At 42.3% G+C, this 27,310-nt stretch overlaps 1 protein-coding gene across 2 annotated transcripts in view; it reads right to left on the reverse strand.

The window, feature by feature from the left end:
- The window catches only part of CACNB3 (calcium voltage-gated channel auxiliary subunit beta 3), a 140,726-nt gene that overhangs the window by 45,324 nt on the left and 68,092 nt on the right, over positions 1-27,310 (reverse strand). For both annotated transcript variants that reach the window (XM_044285224.1, XM_044285226.1), the window contains exon 2: positions 8,783-8,905. In XM_044285224.1, coding sequence (XP_044141159.1) covers positions 8,783-8,905 — 123 coding nt within the window. The remainder of the gene's footprint in view (positions 1-8,782; positions 8,906-27,310) is intronic.

Consider the following 27,310-nt stretch of genomic DNA (forward strand, 5'->3'; position numbering starts at 1 on the left):
GATACTGCATATTTATGATACCTAATCAGTGCTCTCTGGACACATGTATTATGCTTTGCAGTGGCGTAGCGTGGGGGTGCCTGGCGGGGGGGGGGGGGGGGGGGGGGTTGTTCCGGGCGCCAAATTGCAGGGGGCGCCAGGCAGCAAGCATTTCAATGAGGGCCACGGGAGCCCTGAAGCCTATGAGGCAGTAGAGCAATGCAGGAGGTCACGATTACCTCACTGTGACCTCCTGCATCGGGTCTCACGAGAAGAAGCAATGACACGGCGTGGGAGAGCACAAGCTGTGATGGAGAGAGATAAGTATTTTAAATGTTTTTTTTTTTTTATGTATGTACCCTACCCTAATTGCGGAGGTACTGGGGGCACTATGGGGGTGGGGGAGAAGCAGAGAGAGGGGGACCAAGGACATTATACTAAAGAGGGGGCCATTATATTAATAATAAAGAGGGGGCCATTATATTAATAATTAAGAGGGGGACATTATACTGATAACAAAGAGGGCGCCATTATATTAACCCCTTCCCAACCAGCGCAGTAATAGTATTGACGTGACTTGCCACGCAGCACCCGTCCGATCAGCGGCGAGGTCCGGAAGTCACTAATAGCCGGACCCCTGCTATATGCGCCGGCATCTGTGAAAACACAGATGCCGACGCATTAACCCTTGATGTGCCGATGTCAACGCTGACCGCGGCACGTGTGATGTGTGGAGGGAGGGAGAGAGCTTCCATTGGGTCCCCACGCTGCTGTGACGGGGACCCGATGGCAGGGAAGGCAGCCCGATGCCTTCCTTAGGCATCGTGGCTGCCTTCCTGTAAGGGCTCATGCACACAAAAAACAGATCCGCAAAAAATACGGATGACATCCATGTGCATTCTGTATTTTGCACAACGGAACAGCTGGCCCTTCATAAAACAGTACTATCCTTGTCCGTAATGCGGACAATAATAGGACATGTTTTATCTTTTTGCGGAACAGAAATATGGACATACGGAAACGGAATGCACACGGAGTAACTTTTGTTTTTTTTGCGGACCCATTGAAGTGAATGGTTCCGCATACGGTCTGCAACAAAAAAAAACGGAACGGAGACAGAAAGAAAATACGTTTGTGTGCATGAGCCTAAGCCTTTGAGATCCAGCCCCCTGGTTCTCACAGGCAAGCAGGCTGTGGGGGTATTACATTCAGTAATACACTTACAGACAATGCATCACAATACAGAAGTATTGTGATGCATTGTAAAGGGGATCGGACCCCCAAAAGTTTAAGTCCCAGAGTGGGACATAAAATAAAAGTTTCAAGTAAAAAAAAAAAGCAACATATTAGGTATCACCGCGTCCGTATTGACCGGCTCTATAAAAATATCACATGACCTAACCCCTCAGGTGAACATCAAAAAAATAAAATAAAAACTGTGCTAAAAAACTATTTTTTGGTCACCATACATCACTAAAAGTGCGACACCAAGCGAACAAAAACCCCAAATAGTACTAATCTAACCGTCACCTTATCACATAAAAAATGAGCCCCTACTTAGGACAATTTCCCAAAAAATAAAGAACTATGGCTTTCAGGCTATGGAGACACTAAAACATGATTGTTTTTAGTTTCAAAACTGCTTTTATTGTGTTAAATGTAAAACAAATTAATAAAAAAGCAGACATATTCGGTATCGCCGCGTCCGTAACAACCTGCTCTATGAAAATACAAACAACAAATCCAGCTCACCCTGTATGTCGCATTCCCAGTGCACGGATCCAACCAGGTAGGTCTTGTGTTAGCAGTAAAAAATAAAACTTGATCCAGCACTTGTGGGATAGTTACTCCAGCTTTATTGATGAAAATTGATCACATACAGTGGACCCCTCTGCACACTGGTAACCCCTTAGTTAACTAAAGGGTTACCAGTGTACAGAGAGGTCCACTGTATGTGATCAATTATCATCAATAAAGCTGGAGCAACTATCCCACAAATGCTGGTTCAAGCTTTCTTTTTAACTCTATAAACATACCACATAACCTAAAACCTCAAGTGAACACCGTAAAAAATATAAAATAAAAAGCAATTTTTTGTCACCTTACATCACAAAAAGTCAAACAGCCAATCAAACAGTCATCTCATCCTGCAAAAATGATACCCTACCTGAAACAATCGCCCAAAAAATAAAAAAAAGCTATGGCTTATGAACACTGTAAATAACAAAAAATAAAAATGGTGCCAAAACAGCTATTTTTTGTTACCTTCCCTCACAAAAAGTGCAATATAGAGCAACCAAAAATCATATGTACCCTAAAATAGTACCAACAAAACTGCCACCTTATCCGGTAGTTTCCAAAATGGGGTCATTTTTTTGGAGTTTATGCTCTAGGGGTGCATCAGGGGGTCTTCAAATGTGACATGGCAGCTTAAAATTATCCCAGTGAAATCTGCCTTCCAAAAACCATATGGCGTTCCTTTCCTTCTGCGCCCTGCCGTGTGCCCTTACAGCAGTTTACAACCACATATGGGGTGTTTCTGTAAACTACAGAATCAGGGCAATAAATATTGAGTTTTGTTTGGCTGTTAACCCTTGCTTTGTTAAAGGAAAAAAAATGATTAAAATAGAAAATCTGCCAAAAAAGTGAAATTCTGAAATTTGATCTCAATTTTACATTAATTCTTGTGGAACACCTAAAGGGTTAACACAGTTTGTAAAATCAGTTTTGAATACCTTGTGGGGTGTAGTTTCTAAAATGGGATCCATTTTGGGTGGTTTCTATTATGTAAGCCTCACAAAGTGACTCCAGACCTGAACTGGTCCTTAAAAAGTGGGTTTTGGAAATTTTCTGAAAAATTTCAAGATTTGCCTTCTAATATCCCCAAAAAATAAAATGGCATTCACAAAATGATCCAAACTTGAAGTAGACATATGGGGAATGTGAAGTAATAACTATTTTTGGAGTTATTACTATATATTATAAAAGTAGAGAAATTTAAATTTGCTAATTTGCTAATTTTTCCCAAATTTTGGTAATTTTTTATTTATTTTTTATAAAAATGAAATTTTTGGACTCAATTTTACCACTGTCATGAAGTACAATATGTGACGAAAAAACTATCTCAGAACGGCCTGGATAAGTAAAAGCTTTTTAAAGTTATTACCACATAAAGTGACATGTCAGATTTGCAAAAAATGGCCTGGACAGGAAGGTGAAAACTGGCCCGGGGTTGAAAGGGTTAATAATAAAGACGGGGCCATTTTATTAATAATAAAGAGGGGACCATTATATTAGTAATAAAGAGGGGACCATTATATTAATAATAAAGAGGGGGACATTATACTAATAACAAAGAGGGGGCCATAATATATACTAATAATACAGAGGGGTCCATAATAATAATACTACAGAGGGGGCCATTAATATTAATAATAATACAGAGGGAGCCATAATCATAATAATTATAACACAGAAGGGCCATTAATATTAATACAAATAATAATAATACAGAGGGGGTCATTATAATATACAGGGGGATAATATTATGGGGAATGGGGGATCTGTATGGCTCTAGCACAGTATTGGGGGGCAGAAGGATGACAGTGTTGAGACACCAGGAAGGAGAGGATGATAATAAAGTGAGGAATAAAAAAAAAATCTGTGAATCTCTGCAGAGACGAGAAGTGTCTGAAAGAAGGTATCATGGCGGTCTTATTGCGGAATGAAGACGCTGAGGAAAGAGTCTACACCCAGGAGACGTCTCTGGATCTAACAGGTATGGTGCTGTACGTGTAACCTACCAGGTCACCCTTGATCTAGTCCACAGTTCCACCCCTAAGGCAGGTTGGAGTGGGTCTGACAGAACAAACCAAAGGTAGGTAAATGTAAGACCACAGATGTGTACTTAAAGTTGCTCGTGGTACACTGTCAGGTCTACAAGCATGCCAGACAGGCAGAAAAAAGGGTTGGTCTTACCGGTAGAGGACAGTCAGGACCAGCACCCAGGGTGCACATACAGAGGTAATCCTTTATCTTGAGAGGGTCTTCAGGTAGTCCATAGTCCATAAGGGCACATTTCCCCTCAAGGGTCTGCCGACTGTCTCAGGGGTAGGGAGTCTGCCTCATAACAGTGGAATTTACGTTGATCGGGTCCTGGGGCCTTTTCTACAATCCCTGCCCTCGTATGTGAGAGACACTGGTAATCTACTTATCAAACTGGAGAACCTCTGTCTAGAACCTAGTTGGTTCCTGGCTTCAATTGATGTTGAGGCTCTATATTCTTCTATCCCCCATGATAAGGGTCTCTAGGCACATTTTTTGAGAGCCAGGGGCCAACAGTTCTCCGCACATAAGGAGCTGGTTCTTGACCTTTTGAATTTCATGCTGTCTAGTAATTGCTTTCTTTTTGACAGTCGGATATACCACCAGCTTAGGGGCACCGCTATGGGTAGCTCATGTGCGCCGTCTTATTCGAATTTGCTCCTGGGCTGGTGGGAAGAGACAGTCGTGTTTGGGGACACACCCAGCTGGTATGCCAAATATATCGTCCTCTGGGCCCGCTACATAGATGATATTTTCATCCTGTGGATCGGGTCAGAGGTAGACTTCAAGAAGTTGGTGGAGCTCAACCACAATACCATTAACCTTAGGTTCACCTCTTTAATTGTGCGTAACGATCTGCCTTTCCTGGACATATCTATATCCAGGGATACTAAGGGGGGTTTACAGACCACCATCTACCGGAAAGGGACGGCAACGAATTACCTGCTTAGATGGGACAGCTGCCACCCCATCCCGCTAAAATGGGGTATCCCCGTAGGTCAATATCTAAGGTTAAAACGCAACTGCTCGGAACAAGGGGAGTTTAAACGTCAGGCAAATGAGCTGAGAAGACGCTTCCGGGAACGTGGCTACCCCGATAATACACAGACAGGCCTACCAAAGGGCACGGGCCGAGACATAATACACTGAGACAGGCCTACCAAAGGGCACGGACCAAGACACGCACAAAAAATACTACGAGTTATAGGCACATTTGACTCAGCGGCCACTCAAATGAAAGAAATCCTCGGACGTAACTGGGATACCCTCCTGATGGACCCAGATCTGGCCGATGTTGTTAGTCCTCACCCCTCAGTGACCTTTAGGAGAGGCACCAATCTCAGAGATCAATTTGTCCACAGCCATTACAGTCCACCGAAAAAACGGGCATGGTTGGACAGACCGGTCAGGGGATGCTTCAAATGTGGTCGCTGTAGCTTCTCTAAATTTGTCACTCAAGGTAAATCACTGGTGTTGGACTCTGCGAGCAATACCCACTTTATAAGAGATTTCATCAACTGTTGCACCGCAGAAGTTATCTATCTCCTTACCTGAGAGTGCGGAATACGATATGTGGGGAAAACCTGCAGAGAATTCCGAATACTTATGGGTGAGCACATCAGCGATATACGCAATAATAGGGATACTCCGGTGGCGAGACACGTTCATTCTGCTCACGGCGGCCGGACCTCAGCTGTTACATTTTTAGGCATTGAATCAATCAGGAAACCCGAACGAGGAGGCAATTGGGACAAACGGATCCTCCAGAGGAAATGTTGGTGGATATTTAAACTTAAAACCACCAACCCCTACGGTCTGAATGACCAGCTACAGTTTGGTTGTTTCCTGTGATGTGTGATCATGCTTATCTGTATAGAAGTGCCCTCCGCCCGTTGCACTAGATTGGGCGACAAGTTTAGTGGGAAGATGGGCAATTTATCACCATCATATGCTCCGTCTTACTACTCATTCCCCTTCCCATTTATAGGCTTCCCCTTTCTCCCACTAATGTTACCCTTTGCCAGCAGCTAGTACTGGTGTCTCGGTTTCAAGTCACTCTCCCTATCTGGATCCTTAGGTCTGTACTGCCTAGAATGTCCCTATATCCGTCCCATGCTGGATGGTTCCGTCCCAATGTTCCCTCTAGCACTAGCAGGAGTGTAGATTAAGTAGCTTGTTTCGTTCAGTCACCAGCTCCTCCCACTGTGCTATGCTGTACAGACGGCACATGTTGCGCAATGCCCCTACGTCGGTGAGGCTGCACTTAGTATGGGCTGTCTGACTTGCTGGAACGCATGCGCGAACTTTCACGGAGCGCGCCGCACCACGTGACGTATCACTAGTCACATGGACGGCGGTGCCCGACTATGCGCCTGCGTAGTCCAGTACTCTCCCTCCCCTTCTCTTTAAATAACACTGGCGCGCTCTGTCGTGCTGCCAGACGGCAGCAAGCTTTCTTACCTCTGCCGGGTTCCCTGGGAATAGGCCATACACCTTCCAAGGAAATTGTAAGTAAACTGCTTTGACATGCTATTGTATGGTGCCATAGCTAGATCATTGCCCTGACAGGATTCTATTTTGATGTTTCCATTCTACAGGTGTCAATGTGGTATAGAGCCATACGCTCGTCACAGTCTGCGCCATTACAATCTTCTTTCCCCCCGCTCAGCTACATAGCTGTTTCAGGAGTGGGGGTATTCTATTTAAGACCCTTGTCCCCTGCTGATTTATGTTTTTTTTTATAATCACAGCTATCCCTCTGTAGATATATTCATATATGAAACGCGTAGGGACACTTGAATATATCACCACCTTAGGGTTCTATTTCCATCACAACAATTTATGTTATACCCTTGGCCTCTACACTTTGCTCCTGGCAGGGCTAGGGTAAGTAAGGTTCCCGATGGGCCACCCCCTGCGGGGCCAGGACCCCGTGTTAGGAGGCTTTTTCAGGGTACAACAGGTCAAGTAGGGCCTAACAGGGATAGATTCTTTCCCTGAGGCCCTCTCTCATCTTATTAACCCTCGACCTGAAGACCCTCTCAAGTTAAAGGATTACCTCTGTATGTGCACCCTGGGTGCTGGTCCTGACTGTCCTCTACCGGTAAGACCAACCCTTTTTTCTGCCTGTCTGGCATGTTTCTAGACCTGACAGTGTACCACGAGCAACTTTAAGTACACATCTGTGGTCTTACATTTACCTACCTTTGGTTTGTCCTGTCAGACCCACTCCAACCTGCCTTAGGGGTGGTCCTGTGGACTAGATCAAAGGTGACCTGGTAGGTTACACGTACTCCAGGTCCTCTGTCGTCTGTCTGTGTTGCATGTTTGTAAGGGGTCCATATTCCCGCTCTTGGGATTTTAACTGATAACATTAAATGTTAAGTTTTAAACACGTTGCTGCCCCTTTTAGTTTCATGTAGTTTAGATTGCCGAGCAGTATTGGGGTCAGGTGCGACGGCACCACCTTTCCCCTGAGGGACCATCCTTTTGTATTTCATTATAGGATTGGGGGGAGGAGATTGAGAATTTGGCCCACACTGCCTCAGCCTGGCCCCAGACTTCAAGTCACACTGTGCGTGTTCTGAATTCTGGGGGCTCACACCCATCTACTACATTATCTGTACTCAGAGAGTTATCACTGTGTTATCTGTGGAGTTACGTAGGACTGCAAGTGATATCTACTACATTATCTGTTAAAAGGGGCGTGCCCACAGGCTTGGGGGAGGGGCGCAATTTTTGGCTTGCCCCTGGTCCTGGCAACCCACGCTACGCCACTATTCACATCACATTTATGTAATACATAGGATTTGGTATGCAAAAACAAAAAAAGACTGAAAAAGAAAACCACTAAATTTGAGTGAGATCTAGGAATCCAACTTCAGAATCCCAATTGTCTAGACAGAAAAAAGGAAGGGGAAGCAGCACTTTACTCAATTTCAGTGAGGTGTTTGCACCAAAAGTCCACATAGCAATGTTTCAGATGTTCCCTGAAGCCATTTTCAAGCTTGAAAACACTGCTTTATGGACTTTGTGTGAATACACATCAATGAAATAGAGTGGAGTGCTTTACTTTTTTTTTCTGTATGATCTAATATCTATGGCATATGATTAACATGTTTATGCCTGGACACCTTTTTTTGAAGGGGTATTCCAAGATTTTTAGATTGATGGCCTATCCTCAGAATTGGCCATCAATATCTGAACAGCAAGGGACCAACACCCCGTACCACCAAAAATCAGCACCAGAACTACACAGCTTTAGCCATTGTGCAGTGGACAGAGCGGGTTACAGCTGCAGCGAATGGGAGCAGCCCTACAGTAACCAGTTCACTAGTTCAGTCCAGTGAATGGATCTGTGTAGTCCCTGCACTGAAACTACACTGGAATAACCAATTGTCAGGGCTACAGGGTTTTGGTCCCATGCCGATTTGATATTGGCGGCCAATCCTTGGGATAGGCCATCAATATAAAAATCCTGGAAACCCTTTTAAGTTATTGATGTTAATAGCCATTTAAATTCTTCAGCACCACAAAGCAACGCAGAGGTGAAGGAAGGTTCCTTTTTTAAAGAGTAGAAGCCAATGGACCGGTGGATGCAAAACCAAGGTAGACGTTTTCAGGGTATCTATTTTGAATCTGCCTGTTAAACAAATCCAGACATATACCAAAACTAAATGTATGCCTAAAATGAAAATAATTTTTTGCAGTATTCCTTTTTATGTCTTCCTCAACTGTATCAAATGTAATGTGAACAGAGGCTTACAGGAAAGGATAATTCTGGATAACCTGCTGCAGGGCTCTTGGAAGCTGAAAGTCCTAAACATTAAAATATAATTGGAAGAGAACAATTAATATCAGCTTTCCTATGCTTTAAACAGAAGAAGAAGCATCATAAAATGCTGCTAAATCCTTAGGACAAAATAATATTGTTTAAAAAAAAAAAGGTAAGAAATTAACTGAGGATAGAGATACGTACCCTTGCTCTGTCGAGCTGTTGTTGAGCCTGCCTCTCCACCTCGCGGCGGGCAGCCTCCCGATCCTCCTCCAGTGACACGTCGGAGTCTAACGATGGACGACTTGTGTAGGAATCAGCTGAACCCTGCAATGGAAATGCAGTGATTAGTCATAAGCATTTCTCAGCTTGCCGTTACACATTTTTATATTCTGTGCTAAGACATTTAAAGGGCATCTGTCAGCAGATTTGTCCCTATGAAACTGGCTGACCTGTTACATGTGCACGTGGCAGCTGAAGGCATCAGTCTTGGCCCTATGTTCATATGTGCCCACATTGCTAAGAAAAATGATGTTTTAAGATTTGCAAATGATCCTCTAGGAACAACAGAGGAATGGCACAACACCACACCACACCACCAGGGTACATATCCCCTTTAAGACTCTTTCGTCTTCACATGCTAGAATCCCCAGTTAGAGTGCAGATACCAGATCCTAGGACAATGCTGTATAAAGGAACAAATCCTTGGTTGGACCTGTTCCCACTATGAACAAAAGATCCTTAATCTCTGCCATTGAATAGTCTTGTTTCCTGGTACTCTGCAAATTTCGCAACTATAAAAATGCATGTGACTCTTTAAAACTGTATTTTTATCTTCATTTATCCAAGATGAATAATTTAAAAATGTGCAAGACAAGCAAAGTTATTTTTTATATTACACAACCAATAATAATCCCTCATAATAACTGCAGATCCAGCTAAAACGACTGGATACAGTGAACCGCAATACTTTTATCCATTAGGAACCGTTATTGGATATGTTTCAAAATAATGACTGATCCATAATTGGAACACAAACTTGAAATACAATACTGAAGGCTTGTCAGCTTGCATGAACATTAATGCCAATGGATCATGGATGTTCAGCACATGATTAATATCTTAGTATTGTAGTGTAGTTTCTTGCTACACTACTTTAGGATAAGCCTTGTTATTTTAAAGGGTTGTCCAACTCTTCACAAGTGATGGCCAATCCTCGGGGTAGGCTGTCACTATCTGTTTGGTTATCGTTAGACACCCCGCACCTCCACCAATCAGCTGTTCTGCAGTAGCTCCTTACCTGAAGTGGAGTTCCAGCACCAGAGCTACTGCAAAACAGCTGATAGGCAGGTGTGTGGGGTGCCAGACCACCGCCGATCAGATGGCGATGACCAATCCTGGGGATAGGCCTTCACTTGTACAGGGTTGGACAATCCCTTTAACCCTTAAGGACCAGGCCTAAATTAGTTTTTTCCTCCCCACACTCAAAGAGCCATAACTTTTTTAATTTTGCATTTGCATTGTCATATAAGGGCATATTTTTCTGCGGGACAATTTGTATTTTTTAATTGCACAAATTAATTTACCATGTCTTATATTGGAAAAAAAATCTTTGTGGGGTGAAATTGAAAAAAAAAAACACAATTTCACCAAGGTTTTGATATTATGGTGCTCACTGTGCACGAAAAATGACATGATGTCCTTAATATGGTAATACCAAATTTGTGTAGTTTTTATTTTGTTTTACTATATAAAAAGACTAAAAGCCTTAGGAAAAAAAAAAATATATTTTCTTTTCATCAGAACTGTGAGAGGCTTCTTTTTTTGCGGGGAAAACTGTAGTTTTAATTAGTACCTTTTTGGTTACTTTTAATACATTTTTTGTGAGGGAAACATGGAGTCTCTGGCATTCGAAGACGTTGCCTACTTTAGCAGTGCATCGTGCACAACTTTACAGAAATATGTGGCAGCCTCTCTGTGCCTAACCCCACAGATGCTGCGCTGCACACTCACTATTAACTGCGGCATCGGAGGGGTTAAACGATCAGGTTCATCTCAGCACAGCAGCCCGCTCCACATAACTCTAAGTATAATGACGTTCATGTACATGATTATGCGTTACAGGGTTAAAGGAAGTCTGTCACTAATAAATTCACTGATGAACCTGGCACAATACCTTGTATGCTCAGCTGTATGTAATGACAACTTTCACTTAGTGATCTGTTGCCTCATTCTGAAGAAAAAGCACTATTAGTACATATGCAAATGAGCAGTAAGGTGCGCCAAGGGTAGGCCCAAATCACTCTGTGCACCCTTGATCATCCTCCTTCCTCTGCCAAGCTCCTTGACTGACAGGGCCAGGTGAGATGACTTTGCAAGAACCTGGCTCTGTCAATCAAGAAGCAGAGGGCGGGCTGACAGAGGACCCTTAGGGTACAACAACACAGCACAGTTGTGTCACTCTTGCAATGCGGCCAGGCCGTGGTAGAGTCCTGCGCAGCCATATGGCCTGCAGCGGGCTCTAAGTAAACTAATGAAGACCGTACTATTTAGTCAGTCTACATTGAAAATGGCAGTAAACCTAGAGTAATCAAGTGCTTATATTCTGAGGAGTACCACCAGAGGTGGAATGACATATTGCATACTGCCCACTGAACTCAATTAATGCAGAATTCCTGTAAAGGAAACATTCTCCTGTCCTCGCTATCCCTAGTATACAAAACGTTAGGTTGATTCATGGATTTGGGTGCCACTTGGCCAAGACATACTGTTATGGATCATGAAAGGGGGTTCTGTCAAGTTGTTGTGTGGACGCACAGGCCTATTTTCTTTTAACAGATCTCCCAATGTCTCTCTGTGTCATTTTCACATTTTTCTTTCTTGAGATTTCCGAGTACAATTATATAAAGAGGTTCACCACTACTATGCAGTATTATAAAGTAGTTGCCAACAGTCCTGAATTTTCAGGGCCTGTCCCAGAGGCAGACTGGCAACTAAAAGTGGCCCTGAAACAAAACTAAAAGTAACCTGACCAAATTGACAGAAGATGGAGCAACACAAGCAGGGAGGGCCAACACAAGTTGGTGGGGTCAGCCATACCATCTGTAGTGCCAGTAATGCTGATACAGTTGAATTGAGAAGGGCACCAGTGGTACACGACCAGGTACATAAGTTCCTGATGCTCTCATTGTTAATCAACGCAGCATCTTGTACCCAGCAACTTGAGGAGCTCTTGGGTGGCCCCTTGGGTATCGGCCCATCTGGAAATTTCCCTCTAGGGTTTATGGCCAGTCTGCCCCTAGACTGTCCCTAATTTTCAAAGATGGTTCCTTGGAAATTCAGGCTGTCACAGTCCAAAAATGGGTAGGGCTAATACGAGCCCCACCTATTAGTGGGGGTTATTGGACAAGTTTGGGGGTGTTCCAGGGGCGGGGCTTAGATGCCCCAAGTTTATATGTAGATGAGATGCTAGATATGTGTTATGTCTATTTACTAAGGTCTGATGCAAGTATCATGTTTTTGTGAAATTTTAATTCACTGTTCAACAAAAAAGCTGCAATACATAACATTTCTTTTTAAATCCCTATGTTGTCAATGGTCTCCATCAGTGGTCTCCACCACAGACACATATTCCACATTTCTGCTATCATCTATTGTGTGCTCAATCTGCCCACAGATCAGTAGTCAGAAAAAAACGCCCCTGCTCCCCGCCTCCATCTCAAGCTTTCCTCCTGAGGTAAAGGGCTCTCTAGAGGATTACAGGTCTGCCTCAGCAGCACAGTACGGCTGCAAATAACAGGCAAACACTTTTGCAACCATTAACTTTAAGTGATAAATGAGCTGATGTCAAAACATACTCATAAAGCAGTATGAACATGTCAGCCCGAGACAGGATTACACCGTGTGACAAGATCTCAGTCTGGTGTGTTCTTGTCATCATGCAGGCTTCAGAACGCTTGGTCAGCTATGTCCACAGAAGAAAGTCTGAGTGGTTCTGTAAGAGTATTAGTCATCCATGGTCACCCCAGGTTACTAGAAGAGTCTATTACCCTGAGTATTAACATCTGCAACGCTGTACAAGTACTAGTTCGTAAATTAGCCAACTGTTCTTCACTACTGCTCAAAATATATTTCTATGCACCGGATCCTATTGAAACATTTTCGGTTTTTATACAACCATCTACTCATTTTGGACCCTACACACATGAATTAGTTTTGTTTTTTTTCACCTCTAAAAATGCTATAGATTTTTTTTTTTTACATACTGAATGCATTTTAAGCCATTTTTATTGGCTTTTATTTTTCAAAACAAATGTACCGTATGTGTGGGTGTTGTTTTTTTCATATTTTTTTTTTTTTTACCGTAGAGGAAAAAACACCTAAAAATGGCAAAGGCTTTAAAATGCAGAGAAGCCACCAATTAGAAAAAAAAAACACCAGTAGGCAAAAAAAAAAAACAACCACTCCTCTACCTGTATTCCAAATTTCTTACAGACTTTCAGCAAACATTAAGTCCGTATGTGTTTTGTGGATCCGCAAAACACGGACCCCGGCAATGAGCGTTCCGCATTTTGCGGACTGCACGTCGCCGGCACTCTCATAGAAAATGCCTTTTCTTGTCCGCAATTGCTGACAAGAATAGGACATGTTCTATTTTTTTGCGGAACGGAAGTGCGGATCCACAAATGCGGACCGCATATTCCGGCCCCATGGAAAATGAATGGGTCCGCACCTGTTCCGCAAAATTGTGGAACGGATGCGGACCCATTTTGCGGACGTGTGAATGGACCCTTAGAGTTGTCTTTTTTTTTTTTTTTAGAAAGAATAAGTGCAAAAAAATCACTAGAACCAATACACACCACAAAATGCATAAATCTACCCTAAAACTGAATTTAAAACAAATTTTAGTACATATGGAATTCATGCCTTTCAGGAGTATATATATATATATATATATATATATATATATATATATAAAATAAAGAAAGTCCGCAGCACTCCTTGAAGTAAAAAATGTGCAGTTTATTCACACATGTCAAAAATAGACAACGTTTCGGTTCTCTCACAGAACCTTTCTCAAGTGACCTGACTTGAGAAAGGTTCTGTGAGAGAACCGAAACGTTGTCTATTTTTGACATGTGTGAATAAACTGCACATTTTTTACTTCAAGGAGTGCTGCGGACTTTCTTTAATATTTACCCGTCCTGGATCGAGGGACTACCGCGGGCACCATATAACCATCCGTGCATGTGTAGGAGTGCTGCCTAACCTTTTCTATGGATCTATATATATATATATAGTATGAAGAAAAGAAGGCAGCACTCCAATAGGTAGTAAAAAGTGGACGATTTATTCACTCATCAGCTCAGCGACGTTTCGGCTCTCACTATGGAGCCTTTTTCCAGCTGAGTAACATGTGCCAAATTACATCTATATATAGTGCAAGTAATTGATTTGATACAAATTGGTATAAGACATAATAAAGTGCAAATGCATACATATTACAACCATATCGTCAAATTGATCAATGTGACAAGGTAATTCGGGATCACAGCGTTATCGATATAGTAATAAACATTTCATAAAGTGAAAAAACAGTACAAAATCACAAAAGACATCATAATTGTTAATTACAAGTGATCAGTGAACATGTGTTAAATATAAAAATTAAAACCTTTGAATGTGTCACATCAGGCACGGTGAACATGATGGGAGCTTGTTGGCGTCCGGAAAGCAACAAGGCGCATGCGCCGTTCCAACCACTATCGCGAGATTCACAGTGAAAGTATGAGAGGTAAAAACCACATCAAAGATGGCCACTTTAGAATATAACTTCGGGGCGCATGCGTGTGCCAAAACACCGCCCATATGATTTTGACAGATACTATTGTAGTACATGAGCGCCGCAGCCAATAGCAGAAAGGGCTGGTCCAAACATCAGGGGCCGGCGGGTCAACGTCGGTCACCAATGGGATATCTGTATTTACACGATGGTACGGTTGCCACACCGTCATCATCAAGTAATCCAGAATTACAGCTTATCCGCTCCATGGTCCTCATAGCAGTGTGGCGGAATATGTATACACAAACCACCATCTGCCAGAGGGACACAGAAAGAACTGCATCAGGGCTCAGAATGTGTCAATATGATCAATGTAATATTTATAGATTAGGGCAGTGACTGTCAGCGCAGTGCAACCCAAGTCCCAAAAGGGGCTGGGGTTGCACCACATTGCCGACAGCAACCGCCCCAGAACATCAATTGTGGATACCGTAAAGTAAAAAGAAATAAACAAGTAGAGAGAGGTCGCCAACAAGATTCCTACAGTCATCGCCATGTGTCAACATTCGTATGTTGTATTTCAGAATCATATCCTACAAAAAAAGATTTCACCCCGGTCGTTGACCACCCTGCTATTGAGGCTTTTGGTCTCGCGGTCAAACGCGACATTGCAAGCCTCAAGCAGGAGTCATCCCAGCAACCATTTAAATTTGCAAATATGACTAAAGCGGAGATTGCGGCACTTAGTGATCTGGCTTCGGACCGCAACCTCACCATCAAGTCTGCTGACAAAGGTGGTGGGGTTGTGGTCATGGACACCGGATCCTATGTAGCTGAAATCAGACACCAGCTTTCAGATACCAAAGTGTATGAAAAGATTTACAATGATCCTAAATTTGCACTCTTGAGAGAGCTCAAAGAAATACTAATTGATGCCAGGGATAAAGATATCATTGATGAAAAGATTTTTACCTACCTGTACTGTGACAAACCTGCCACACCGATTCTGTATACCCTAACCAAAATACACAAATCTCTGACTTCACCCCCTGGACGCCCTATCGTCGCGGGGATGGACTCATTGTTTTGTAGGGTTGCCATTTTTCTTGATTGGATTTTGTGTCCATTTGCTAAATCCGCCAAATCATATGTTCGAGACACTAGCGACTTTTTAACTAAAATTGACGGTCTGTGTATTCCAAAGGGGGCATTATTGGCGTCTTTTGACGTTGTAAGCCTTTATACCTCCATAGAGCATAAACTGGGCTTACAGGCTATTGAACAGGTTTTACATAAAACCGATTATAGTATCATCTGTCAACGTTTCTTGATTTCTCTGCTGAGGTTCATCCTGACTAGGAATTATTTCCTATTTCAGGATGACTTCTTTTTACAGCTACGTGGGACCGCGATGGGGTCCAACGTGGCGCCGACTTATGCAAATCTTTACATGTCACATCTTGAGGAGTCTTTCATCTATGTGAGCCACCACTTCAGCCATGTACTGGGGTGGTGGCGTTACATTGATGATATTTTCCTGGTTTGGGTCGGCGCCACGGAGGACCTCATCGCGTTCCACAACTTTTTGAATTTGATTGACCCTAGTGTCAAGTTCACATTGGCGCATTCAATGAACGCTTTGCAATTTTTGGACACTCAAGTCAGCATCCATAATGATAAACTAGTGACAGATCTATATGTGAAACCGACAGATAAGAACACGTTATTACGTTATGATAGTCATCATCCTAAACCCATGATTAGGTCGCTTCCTTTTAGTCAGCTCTTGAGGGTCAAAAAAATTGTCCAAGATCCTGTTATAATAGATAAAAGATTGCAGGAAATGGGGTCCAAATTCCAGACACGTGGGTACCCCAAGAAATTGATCCATGATCAGATTAATAGAGTCAAACCACTCACCACAGATGCCATCAGAGGTGGATTAGGTAATCACAAATGTTCCCAGGCCCGAATCCCCTTTGTTTCAGAATTTAGTACAAATAGTGGCAAGATTGCTGCTATAATTAAAAAGCATTGGCGAATTCTCACCAGCAACTTTGATAAAGTGCAAGAGTTCAAGCTGCCACCCCTATGTTCCTATCAACGCAGCCCCAATTTAGGGGATAGACTAGTCAAATCTGACATTGGTTCTAACAGGGAGACATGTGAAAGTTATTTTGGTTCTACCCGTAAAGGGTGTTAGCCTTGCTACAACTGCATCAACTGTAAACTGATGCAGAGAGGTGACTCTTTTGTGCATCCCACTTCAGGGCAGAGGTTCAAGATCAGACAGTACTTAACATGTGATTCTTCTTATGTTGTTTATTTATTGACGTGCCCATGTGGCCTCCTATATGTCGGGGAGACCACATGGGACGTCAAGACTCGTCTTAACCAACACAGGTTTTCTATTAGAAAACAAAAAATGGATCTCCCTGTATCCAAACATTTCACTGAAGCCAAACATACACAGAATGACCTGCGTTTTAGGATCTTGGAGCAAATATCTCTCTCTAGGCGAGGTGGTGATCGAGTTAAACTTTTAAAAAAACGTGAGCTCTATTGGATCTACACACTTGGTACCCTCAAGCCACATGGTTTAAATGTAGAGTTTAGGATTGTCTAGTCATTTTTTTGTGCTGTTTTCTCTCTTTGTCTGATAACGTATGTGGAGAATTATATGTGCTATACATTAACAGAAAACATTTTCTTCTTGTTTCTTTTTTTGTAGGATATGATTCTGAAATACAACATACGAATGTTGACACATGGCGATGACTGTAGGAATCTTGTTGGCGACCTCTCTCTACTTGTTTATTTCTTTTTACTTTACGGTATCCACAATTGATGTTCTGGGGCGGTTGCTGTCGGCAATGTGGTGCAACCCCAGCCTCTTTTGGGACTTGGGTTGCACTGCGCTGACAGTCACTGCCCTAATCTATAAATATTACATTGATCATATTGACACATTCTGAGCCCTGATGCAGTTCTTTCCGTGTCCCTCTGGCAGATGGTGGTTTGTGTATACATATTCCGCCACACTGCTATGAGGACCATGGAGCGGATAAGCTGTAATTCTGGATTACTTGATGATGACGGTGTGGCAACCGTACCATCGTGTAAATACAGATATCCCATTGGTGACCGACGTTGACCCGCCGGCCCCTGATGTTTGGACCAGCCCTTTCTGCTATTGGCTGCGGCGCTCATGTACTACAATAGTATCTGTCAAAATCATATGGGCGGTGTTTTGGCACACGCATGCGCCCCGAAGTTATATTCTAAAGTGGCCATCTTTGATGTGGTTTTTACCTCTCATACTTTCACTGTGAATCTCGCGATAGTGGTTGGAACGGCGCATGCGCCTTGTTGCTTTCCGGACGCCAACAAGCTCCCATCATGTTCACCGTGCCTGATGTGACACATTCAAAAGGTTTTAATTTTTATATTTAACACATGTTCACTGATCACTTGTAATTAACAATTATGATGTCTTTTGTGATTTTGTACTGTTTTTTCACTTTATGAAATGTTTATTACTATATCGATAACGCTGTGATCCCGAATTACCTTGTCACATTGATCAATTTGACGATATGGTTGTAATATGTATGCATTTGCACTTTATTATGTCTTATACCAATTTGTATCAAATCAATTACTTGCACTATATATAGATGTAATTTGGCACATGTTACTCAGCTGGAAAAAGGCTCCATAGTGAGAGCCGAAACGTCGCTGAGCTGATGAGTGAATAAATCGTCCACTTTTTACTACCTATTGGAGTGCTGCCTTCTTTTCTTCATACTATCTACAATTGGGATCTTGGTCACAGGTCTCGTTGGAGGATTTTTTGCACCCACATACATTTTTTTGTGTGCTGCTTTCCTTTCTTCTATTGTATATATATATATATATATATATATATATATATACATATATATATACACACACTCACCTAAAGAATTATTAGACCCCCTTTTGCCTTCAGAACTGCCTTAATTCTACGTGGCATTGATTCAACAAGTCGGCCCATATTGATAGGATAGCATCTTGCAGTTGATGGAGATTTGAGGGATGCACATCCAGGGCACAAAGCTCCCATTCCACCACATCCCAAAGATGCTCTATTGGGTTGAGATATGGTGACTGTGGGGGCCATTTTAGTACAGTGAACTCATTGTCATGTTCAAGAAACCAATTTGAAATCATTCGAGCTTTGTGACATGGTGCATTATCCTGCTGGAAGTAGCCATCAGAGGATGGATACATGGTGGTCATGAAGGGAAGGACATGGTCAGAAACAATGCTGAGGCAGCCCGTGGCATTTAAACGATAGCCAATTGGCACTAAGGGGCCTAAAGTGTGCCCAGAAAACATCCCCCACACCATTACACCACCACCAGCCTGCACAGTGGTAACAAGGCATGATGGATACATGTTCTCATTCTGTTTACGCCAAATTCGGACTCTACCATTTGAATGTCTCAACAGAAATCGAGACTTATCAGACCAGGTAACATTTTTCCAGTCTTCAACAGTCCAATTTTGGTGAGCTCGTGAAGATGAGTGGTACCCGGTGGGGTCTTCTGCTGTTGTAGCCCACCTTTCTTTCCCATTCTGACATTCAGTTTGGAGTTCAGGAGATTGTCTTGACCAGGACCACAACCCTACATGCATTGAAGCAACTGCCAGGTGATTGGTTGACTAGATAATCGCATTAATGAGAAATAGAACAGGTGTTCCTAATAATTCTTTAGGTGAGTGTATATATATATATATATATATAAATATATAGTATATATTTATATACATACTTACCTCATCCACTTTAACACACCGACACTCGCTCTGCACTGGAAAGACCTGACGCTCCCAGGGTCAAGATGTCATGATGCTGGAAGGTCCTTCCAGTTCCTTCCAGTGAAGAGCGAGAGTCAGCATGTTCAAGTGGATGAGGTACCGTATTTTTCGGACTATAAGACCTCAGAGCAGACCTCCAAATCAGATCCCCATTCTTCTTAAGACCTCAGATCAGACCTTCATCAGACCTCTAATCCTCATCAGACCCCCATTCTTCATCAGACCTTTAGATCAGATCCCGAAGCTCCATCAGCCTCAGTCAGACCCCTCAACCTCCATTAGTCTCAGATCAGACCTCCTTAGTGTCTTTCAGACCCCCAGCCTCCATTAGCCTCAGATCAGCCTCCCAGCAGACCTCCCAGCCACCATTAGCCTCAGATCAGACTCCCCAGCAGGGTTGCCAAACAGATTTTTATTTTTCTGGACAACTTATCCCAAAATCACAGACAGCTAACTTTTTTTTACGGACAAATTGGAAAACCATAATGAATGCTAAAGATAATACATGTCTATAGCTCAATATACTGATATACTCAATATACTGATCATTACCAGCATTAACTGTGAGCTGTACATTGATTATAATTACCACCAAAATAGTCTAGTCTTTCTAATCATTAAAAAAAGATAGCATTTAGTAATTATAAAAAAAAAAACCAAAAAAACATGAGTATGACAAGCAAATTTAGGATTAGGCAGAGAGAGGCCAAGCAAGTTGAAGAAGAGAAATTAGCTCAGTCAGTGAAAAAAGGCGATAAGGCATTCTTCAGATACAAAATGAAAAAAGGAAACTAAAACAATGAATTACCAAATTAAAAACAAAAGAAGGAAGGTATATGGAAGAAGATAAAGCACTAGCTGACTGCCTCAATGAATACTTCTGTTCAGTTTTTACAAAGGAAAATTAAGGAAAAGGACCTCAGTTAGGAAGGAAGACTAATGAATCTATTGATGCATGTGTCTTTACAGAGGAAGAGGTTCTAAGTCAGCTGTCTAAAATTAATACAAGTAAGTCACAGGGGCCTGATGGGATACACACAAAGATATTAAAAGAGCTCAGCGGCAAACTAGCAAAACCATTAACAGATTTATTTAACCAATCACCTGTAACAGGAGTCATCCCAAAAGATTGGTAAATTAGCAAATGTGCCCGTTCACAAGAAAGGTAGTAGGGAGGAATCGGGCAACTATAGGCCAGTTAGCCTGACATCAATAGTGGGGAAATTATTGGAAACCATACTTAAGGAGAGGATTGTGGAACATCTAAAATACCATGGATTGAAAGATGAAAAACAGTATGGGTTTACTTCAGGGAGATCATGTCAAACTAATCTTATAGATTTTTTTGATTGGATGACTAAAATAGTAGATGGCAGAGGTGCAATAGACATCGCTTATCTAGACTTTAGTAAGGCTTTTATACTGTCCCACATAGAAGGCTTATCAAAAAATTGCAGTCTTTGTGCTTGGACTCCCATATTGTTGAATGGATTAGGCAGTGGCTGAGGGACAGACAACAGAGGGTTGCAAGATAATGCACCTGGGGCATAAAAACACAAGAGCAATATAAAATCAGTGATACAGTCCTACCCTCAGTATCTGAGGAAAGGGATTTAGGGGTCATTATTTCAGAAGACTTAAAGGTAGGCAGACAATGTCATAGAGCAGCAGGAAATGCTAGCAGAATGCTTGGGTGTATAGGGAGAGGCATTACCAGTAGAAAGAGGGAGGTGCTCATGCCGCTCTACAGAGGACTAGTGAGACCTCATTTGGAGTATTGTGCTCAGTACTGGAGACCATATCTCCAGAAGGATATTGATACTTTGGAGAGAGTTCAGAGAAGAGCTACTAAACTGGTACATGGATTGCAGGATAAAACTGACCAGGAAAGATTAAAGGACCTTAACATGTATAGCTTGGAAGAAAGACGAGACAGAGGGGATATGATAGAAACTTTCAAATACATAAAGGGAATCAACAAGGTAAAAGAGGAGAGAATATTTAAAAGAAGAAAAACTGCTACAGGAGGACATAGTTATAAATTAGAGGGGCAAAGGTTTAAAAGTAAAATAAGGAAGTATTACTTTACTGAGAGAGTAGTGAATGCATGGAATAGCCTTCCTGCAGAAGTGGTAGCTGCAAATACAGTGGAGGAGTTTAAGCATGCATGGGATATGCATAAGGCCATCCTTCATATAAGATAGGGCCAGGGGCTATCCATAGTATTCAGTATATTGGGCAGATACATTCTATTTTTCTATATGTTTCTATGTAGTCAAATACCACCATCCATTTTTTTTCACGGACATTGGAAAAAAGTTGCCTATTTTTAAGGACTGTTCAGAAATTTACGGACAGTTGGAAACCCTGTCCTCCAGCCCCCCCATCAGCCTCAGATCAGGCCCCCTCAGACTCAGATCAGACCCCACAGTAATCAGCCTAAGATCAGCCCCAATCATAGTGCGCGCTCACGTGCATTGTATATACAGGGGGCACTATTGGGGAGGATTTTATATACAGGTGGCATCATTGGAGGATTTTATATATGGGGTGAGACTGTGGGGGGGGCATAGATATACTGGGGCTACTATGGAGTGAATTAAAAGAATACTACAGGGGGCCATTATAGATACTGGGGGCACTGTGGAGCATACTGAGGGCACACATGGATGCAAAATGGCCATGAAAAATTGCCCTTTTTTCACTGTCATGTGAATGTAGCCTCAGACTGTGAGGGGTGGAATGGCCATAGAGCCTACAGGGAAATTTCCTAGAAGGTTGATGCCCAGGGGACTACCCAAGCCTTCCTCATGCCGCCAGGCAGGTACATAATCTGAAGCCTTCATCAGTTAATGCTAGGAGCACACAGATGCCCTCCTGGACAGTGATACAGTTGAATATTGCAGCGGAGGCTGCAGTATTTTATGCTGCACTGAGGTATTTGGTTCTGCTGGGGCAGTATTTTGTGCTGCACTACAGTACTGCTGGCCCCACCTACTTCTGTTGACCCTGCCTACTTGTGTTGCCCCACCTTCTTTTAGTTTGGACCCACCTCCAACTTTAAGTTCCCACTCCGCCCCTGCAGACTGTGCAGGGACACATAGCCAACTGGTTCCCTCCCTTTCCATTGTAACTTTTTCAGTTTTCTTCCATATCTGCTTTATTTTTATAACTCAGTTTTGCTATTTCACAAGTTAGGTAAAGAACACAGCAGGTGACAATAGAAGAGAGATACCACGGTTAACTGCAGTCATACCTGAATCTTCAGATTGTTAATATAGTGAATATAGAGGGGGAAAAACCCCATAAAACAAGCATCCTTTATTATACTGCTCATCTGTAATTATGATGTTTGATGCCACCGCCATCGCTTGCAAGTTTCTGGATAATAAAATATCCAGCAGAACATGTCTGGACCATTGCATAGCAACAATCCAAGAATGTACTAGGTGACTACTGCAAATCTGCATTACCCTGTGCATATGGCTGTTTTCATGCAATATCCTCCAGACCAAATTATGTAAATCTATAGCTGCCTCCGTGTAATGGGGTAGAGTTTGAAAACTACTTGTGACATATATCTTGCTGCTCAGGGCTGCAGCCTCTCCTGGGTATTTTCTTGCGCCCTGCATCTGTGGCTCACAGCATCCTGGCCAACTATGGGACATACAGTGTACCAGATCTACAGCCGGCAGACAGTGACTTCTACACTGAAGATGGCTGGATTATTCTCTTCTGAGAAACATTACTGGTGGAATTTGGGAGAAATAGAACACAATTACAATGGTGTAATGGGAATGATTTCATATGTCTGCTGGATTTTCTTGATATTTTCTGGGAGAAATAAAATCACCCATTCCCCAGTTTTGCATAAAATATCATTCTTGTAGCCCCTTCATATCCTGTGACCACCTCTTGGTGGTAGACAAGAACATTAAATGGGTTGTCCGGGATTGAGGACATTGGTTTAATTGTTTAACAAGGACATAAATATCTCCTACATGACTGTCCTACCATTCCCATACTATTCTGATGCCCCGTATTCATTACACAAATTCTCCGCCGGTAGTGAGTCTTTTCTTATATTCAGTGACGTACCGGGTCCCTTCTGCACAGCGAAGCTGCTTCTTCCGCTTCGCAGGGAGCCCGTTGACGTCACCATCAGCCGCAGGCATTATGCAGAGTGCTCGGAGGAGCGGTACATCGGCAGAGACAGATTGTGCTAAGCCACGCCCCTCCGGTCCGGTGACTTCACCGGGCAGGTCGTGTTGTTCACAGGGAACGATCCTAGACAACCCCTTTAAGGTAACGCAACACATAGCTTTACATTGCTAGAATAGAGGGAGAGTGATCTGATCCATAATTTAAGGGCTCGTTCACACGAACATATTTTGCGTCCCGTATACGGGCCGTTTTCTGCATTCCGCATACGGAACCATTCATTTCCTGTCCTATTCTTGTTCGTTTTGCGGACAAGAATAGGCATTTCTATAATGGGCCTCGAGTTCCATTCCGCAAATTGCGGAAGGCACAAGGGTGGCATCCGTTTAAACGAGCCCTAACACTGTGGGATGAGACTTTGAGGGACCGAAATTAGTCCGTAGCAGTAAGCAATGTCTTTTTGTATTCCTGCCAAATACAATCCTTATTTTCAGTCCTTGATCATGCGTCTTTTTCAATCCTTCTTTGCCAAAAAAAACGATCAATCTAATCATGCCAATATGCCGTTTTGCGGACAAGATTAGGCAGTTATATCAATGGCTGTCTGTGCTGCTCTGCAAATTGCGGAATGCACACGGACACCATCTGTGTTTTGCGGATCCGCAATTTGCGGACCGCAAAACACACCACGGTCATGTGCATGAGGCCTTAGATGAATGTTGTGTGGTGGTGTCCCAAGTCCCTCCTGACAGCAGTAGCTGCTCTCTCTTAACCGAAGTTGTATACTATACAAAATATATATATTGGAAAATAAAAGAAGAACACCTGGAAAACTGAATGAAATTGAGCAGAGATTGACAAAGTATAAACTGCTAGTAGTGCTTGGTCAATGATCACACAACCAAGATGGTTGGGTTCTGCTGCAGGGTATATGTTGAGACAGTATTCATTGGATACCTATAAATATAAAACCACATAAATAACAATACATCAATTAATCATTACACTCCCCAAAAAATATTAGTTGATCAACTAAAAAAGAAAAATGTTAAGAGTGTGATATATTGTAGTGATAAGTCTTGTCTGCTCAGCATATACAGTATATACACTGCCTGTCCAAAAAAAAAGTCGCCACCAAAAAAAAGCCTTTAGCTTTGATTACGCTGTGGCATTGTTTCGATAAGCCTCTGCAATGTCACAAGATTTATTTCCATCCAGTGTTGCATTAATTTTTCACCAAGATCTTGCATTGATCATGGAAGAGTCTGACTGCTGCGCAAAGCCTTCTCCAGCACATCCCAAAGATTCTCAATGGGGTTCAAGGTCTGGACTCTGTGGTGGCCAATCCATATGTGAAATTGATGTCTCATGCTCCCTGAACCACTCTTTCACAATTTGAGCCAGATGAATTCTGGCATTGTCATCTTGGAATATGTCCGTGCCATCAGGGAAGAAAAAAAATCCATTGATGGAATAACCAGGTCATTCAGTATGTTCAGGTAGTCAGCTGACCTCATTCTTGGAGCACCTACTGTTGATGAACCTAGACCTGACAACTGCAGGACCCCAGATCATAGCACTGTCCCACAGGCTTGTACAGTAGGCACTAGGCATGATGGGTGCATCACTTCATCTGCCTCTCTTCTTACCCTGATGCGCCCATCACTCTCGAACAGGGTACATCTGGACTCATCAGACCCCATGACCTTCTTTCATTGCTCCAGAGTCCAATTTTTATGCTCCCTAGCAAACTGAAGCCTTTTTTTTCTGGTTTCCCTCACTGATTAGTAGTTTTCTTACAGCTACACAGCTGTTCAGTCCCAATCCCTTGAGTTCTGTTTGCATTGTGTGTGTGGAAATGCTCTTACTTTCACTATTATACATAGCCCTGAGTTCTACTGTTGTTTTTCTTCGATTTGATTTCACCAAACTTTTTCGTGATCGCCAATCACGATCACTCAGGATTTTCTTCCTCGAATACGATTGGTCCCCACTATCCTTCCAGTTTTTAATAATGCGTTGAACAGTTCTTAACCCAATTTTAGTAGTTTCTGCAATCTCCTTAGATGTTTTCTCTGCTTGATGCATGCCAATAATTTGAGCCTTCTTAAACAGACTAACATCTTTTCCACGACCACGAGATGTGTCTTTCTACATGGTTGTTTAAGAAATGAGAAGCAACTCATTGCACCAGTTGGGGTTAAATAACTTGTTGCCAGCTGAAAGATAATCGCCCATGCAGTAATTATCCAATAGGAGCCTTATAACTATTTGCTTAGTTAAATTCAGGTGGCGACTTTTTGTTGGACAGGCAGTGTAGAATGCACTGTGATATAATCAATTTGAGATCAACACAACACAGTACCAAATGCTCTCCTGTTAGCAGGAATCACAATGACCGCAAGGCAATGTGTTGGCAATCTAATAGTCGATGTACATAGCAAAGCAGCTGTTACTCTCTTATTGGCAACAAACAATGTAGCTGCAAGGCACTACGTTACCAATGAGTCCTGTTTAAATATATATATATTTTTTTATAGTATTGTGTATTTTCAGGACTATTATATGAATGGATGTAGAACAATATCTTATTCCACATACTATTACGACTTCTGAGTTTTGAACTTTTATAATTGTCATTATTTTTACTACTTTCATTTTTATAATCTCCAATATATGAAGTTAAAGTGCGAATTGCAACTATGTAGTTATAGGGAATAACATCCAGTCCGGATCTTGCCGAACCTTGGATTTTGGAGGAACGCCTCCCCCCAATGATGGAATATTGTTTAAATGGAGGCATCGATCTATTCACTGCAGGCCACTGAGGAAAGAACATGCCATTCCGAAACGCGTCTGGTACAAGTTTATCAGCAGTGAATAGACATTGGCCGTATTTTCCAGGGGCATTGTACTCGTTGCGACAGCTCGGTGACTCTAAGACCTGTTCGCATTCCGTTACCTGCACACTAATCCTTCTGTGGGTATCGAGCGCAATATTTCCTGACCATGTAGACACCACATATTGAGTCAGTGTGTTCATCGACAAAGATACAGAGCAACTGGTAATGGAGATACAGCCCAGTATCTCCATGAATGCTAAGTATTTCCGGACCATATGAGAAGTCACACCAGCAAACTTACTTACCATTTATTCAGCGAGATTGCCACACAGTCATCTTCAGGATTGGTAGTGTAGTGCCTTGCGGCTACATTGTTGCCAATAAGAGAGTAACAGCTGCTTTGCTACATCGACTATTAGATCGGCAACACATTGCCTTGTGGTCATTGTGATTACTGCTGACAGGAGAGCATTCGGTACTGTGTTGTGTTTATCTCAAATTGATTATATCACATTGCATTCTATATATATGCTGAGCAGACAAGACTCATCACTACAATATATCACAAAGATCCTATCTTATAAGAACTTTATGTGGGCATATTTATAATCCACATTATACAAATTACCGGATTACAGGACTGTTGTCTTCTCCATTTTACTATACAACTTTTACTTTTTCTTTTTTAGTTGATCAACTAACATTTTTGGGGAGTGTAATGATTAATTGATGTAGTTATTTATGTGGTTTTATATTTATAGGTATCCAATTAAATGCATCTATTTAACATTTTGTATATTCATGCATTTACCAGATATTTGAGTGCCCCCCAAACATTTTTTTTTAAGATTGGTTATACGGTGGGTGTGCCGTGGGGTTGTGCACCGTGCCACTGATCCCTAGGTTGGCTGAGCCACTGTACCCCTTCAATTTTTAATATATGTTGAGACTGGGTCACTTAAGTACTAGGCGGCATCATCCCTTGTTGTGATACAGGCTGCCAGCCTGGCATGGTAATGGTCATGGATATCCTCCTGTGGTATGTCATTCAAAGCTCTTTCAACTTGGACCTGCAGCCAAGCT

Source organism: Bufo gargarizans, chromosome 3 (genome assembly GCF_014858855.1).
Source record: "Bufo gargarizans isolate SCDJY-AF-19 chromosome 3, ASM1485885v1, whole genome shotgun sequence".
Taxonomy (NCBI): Eukaryota; Metazoa; Chordata; class Amphibia; order Anura; family Bufonidae; genus Bufo; species Bufo gargarizans.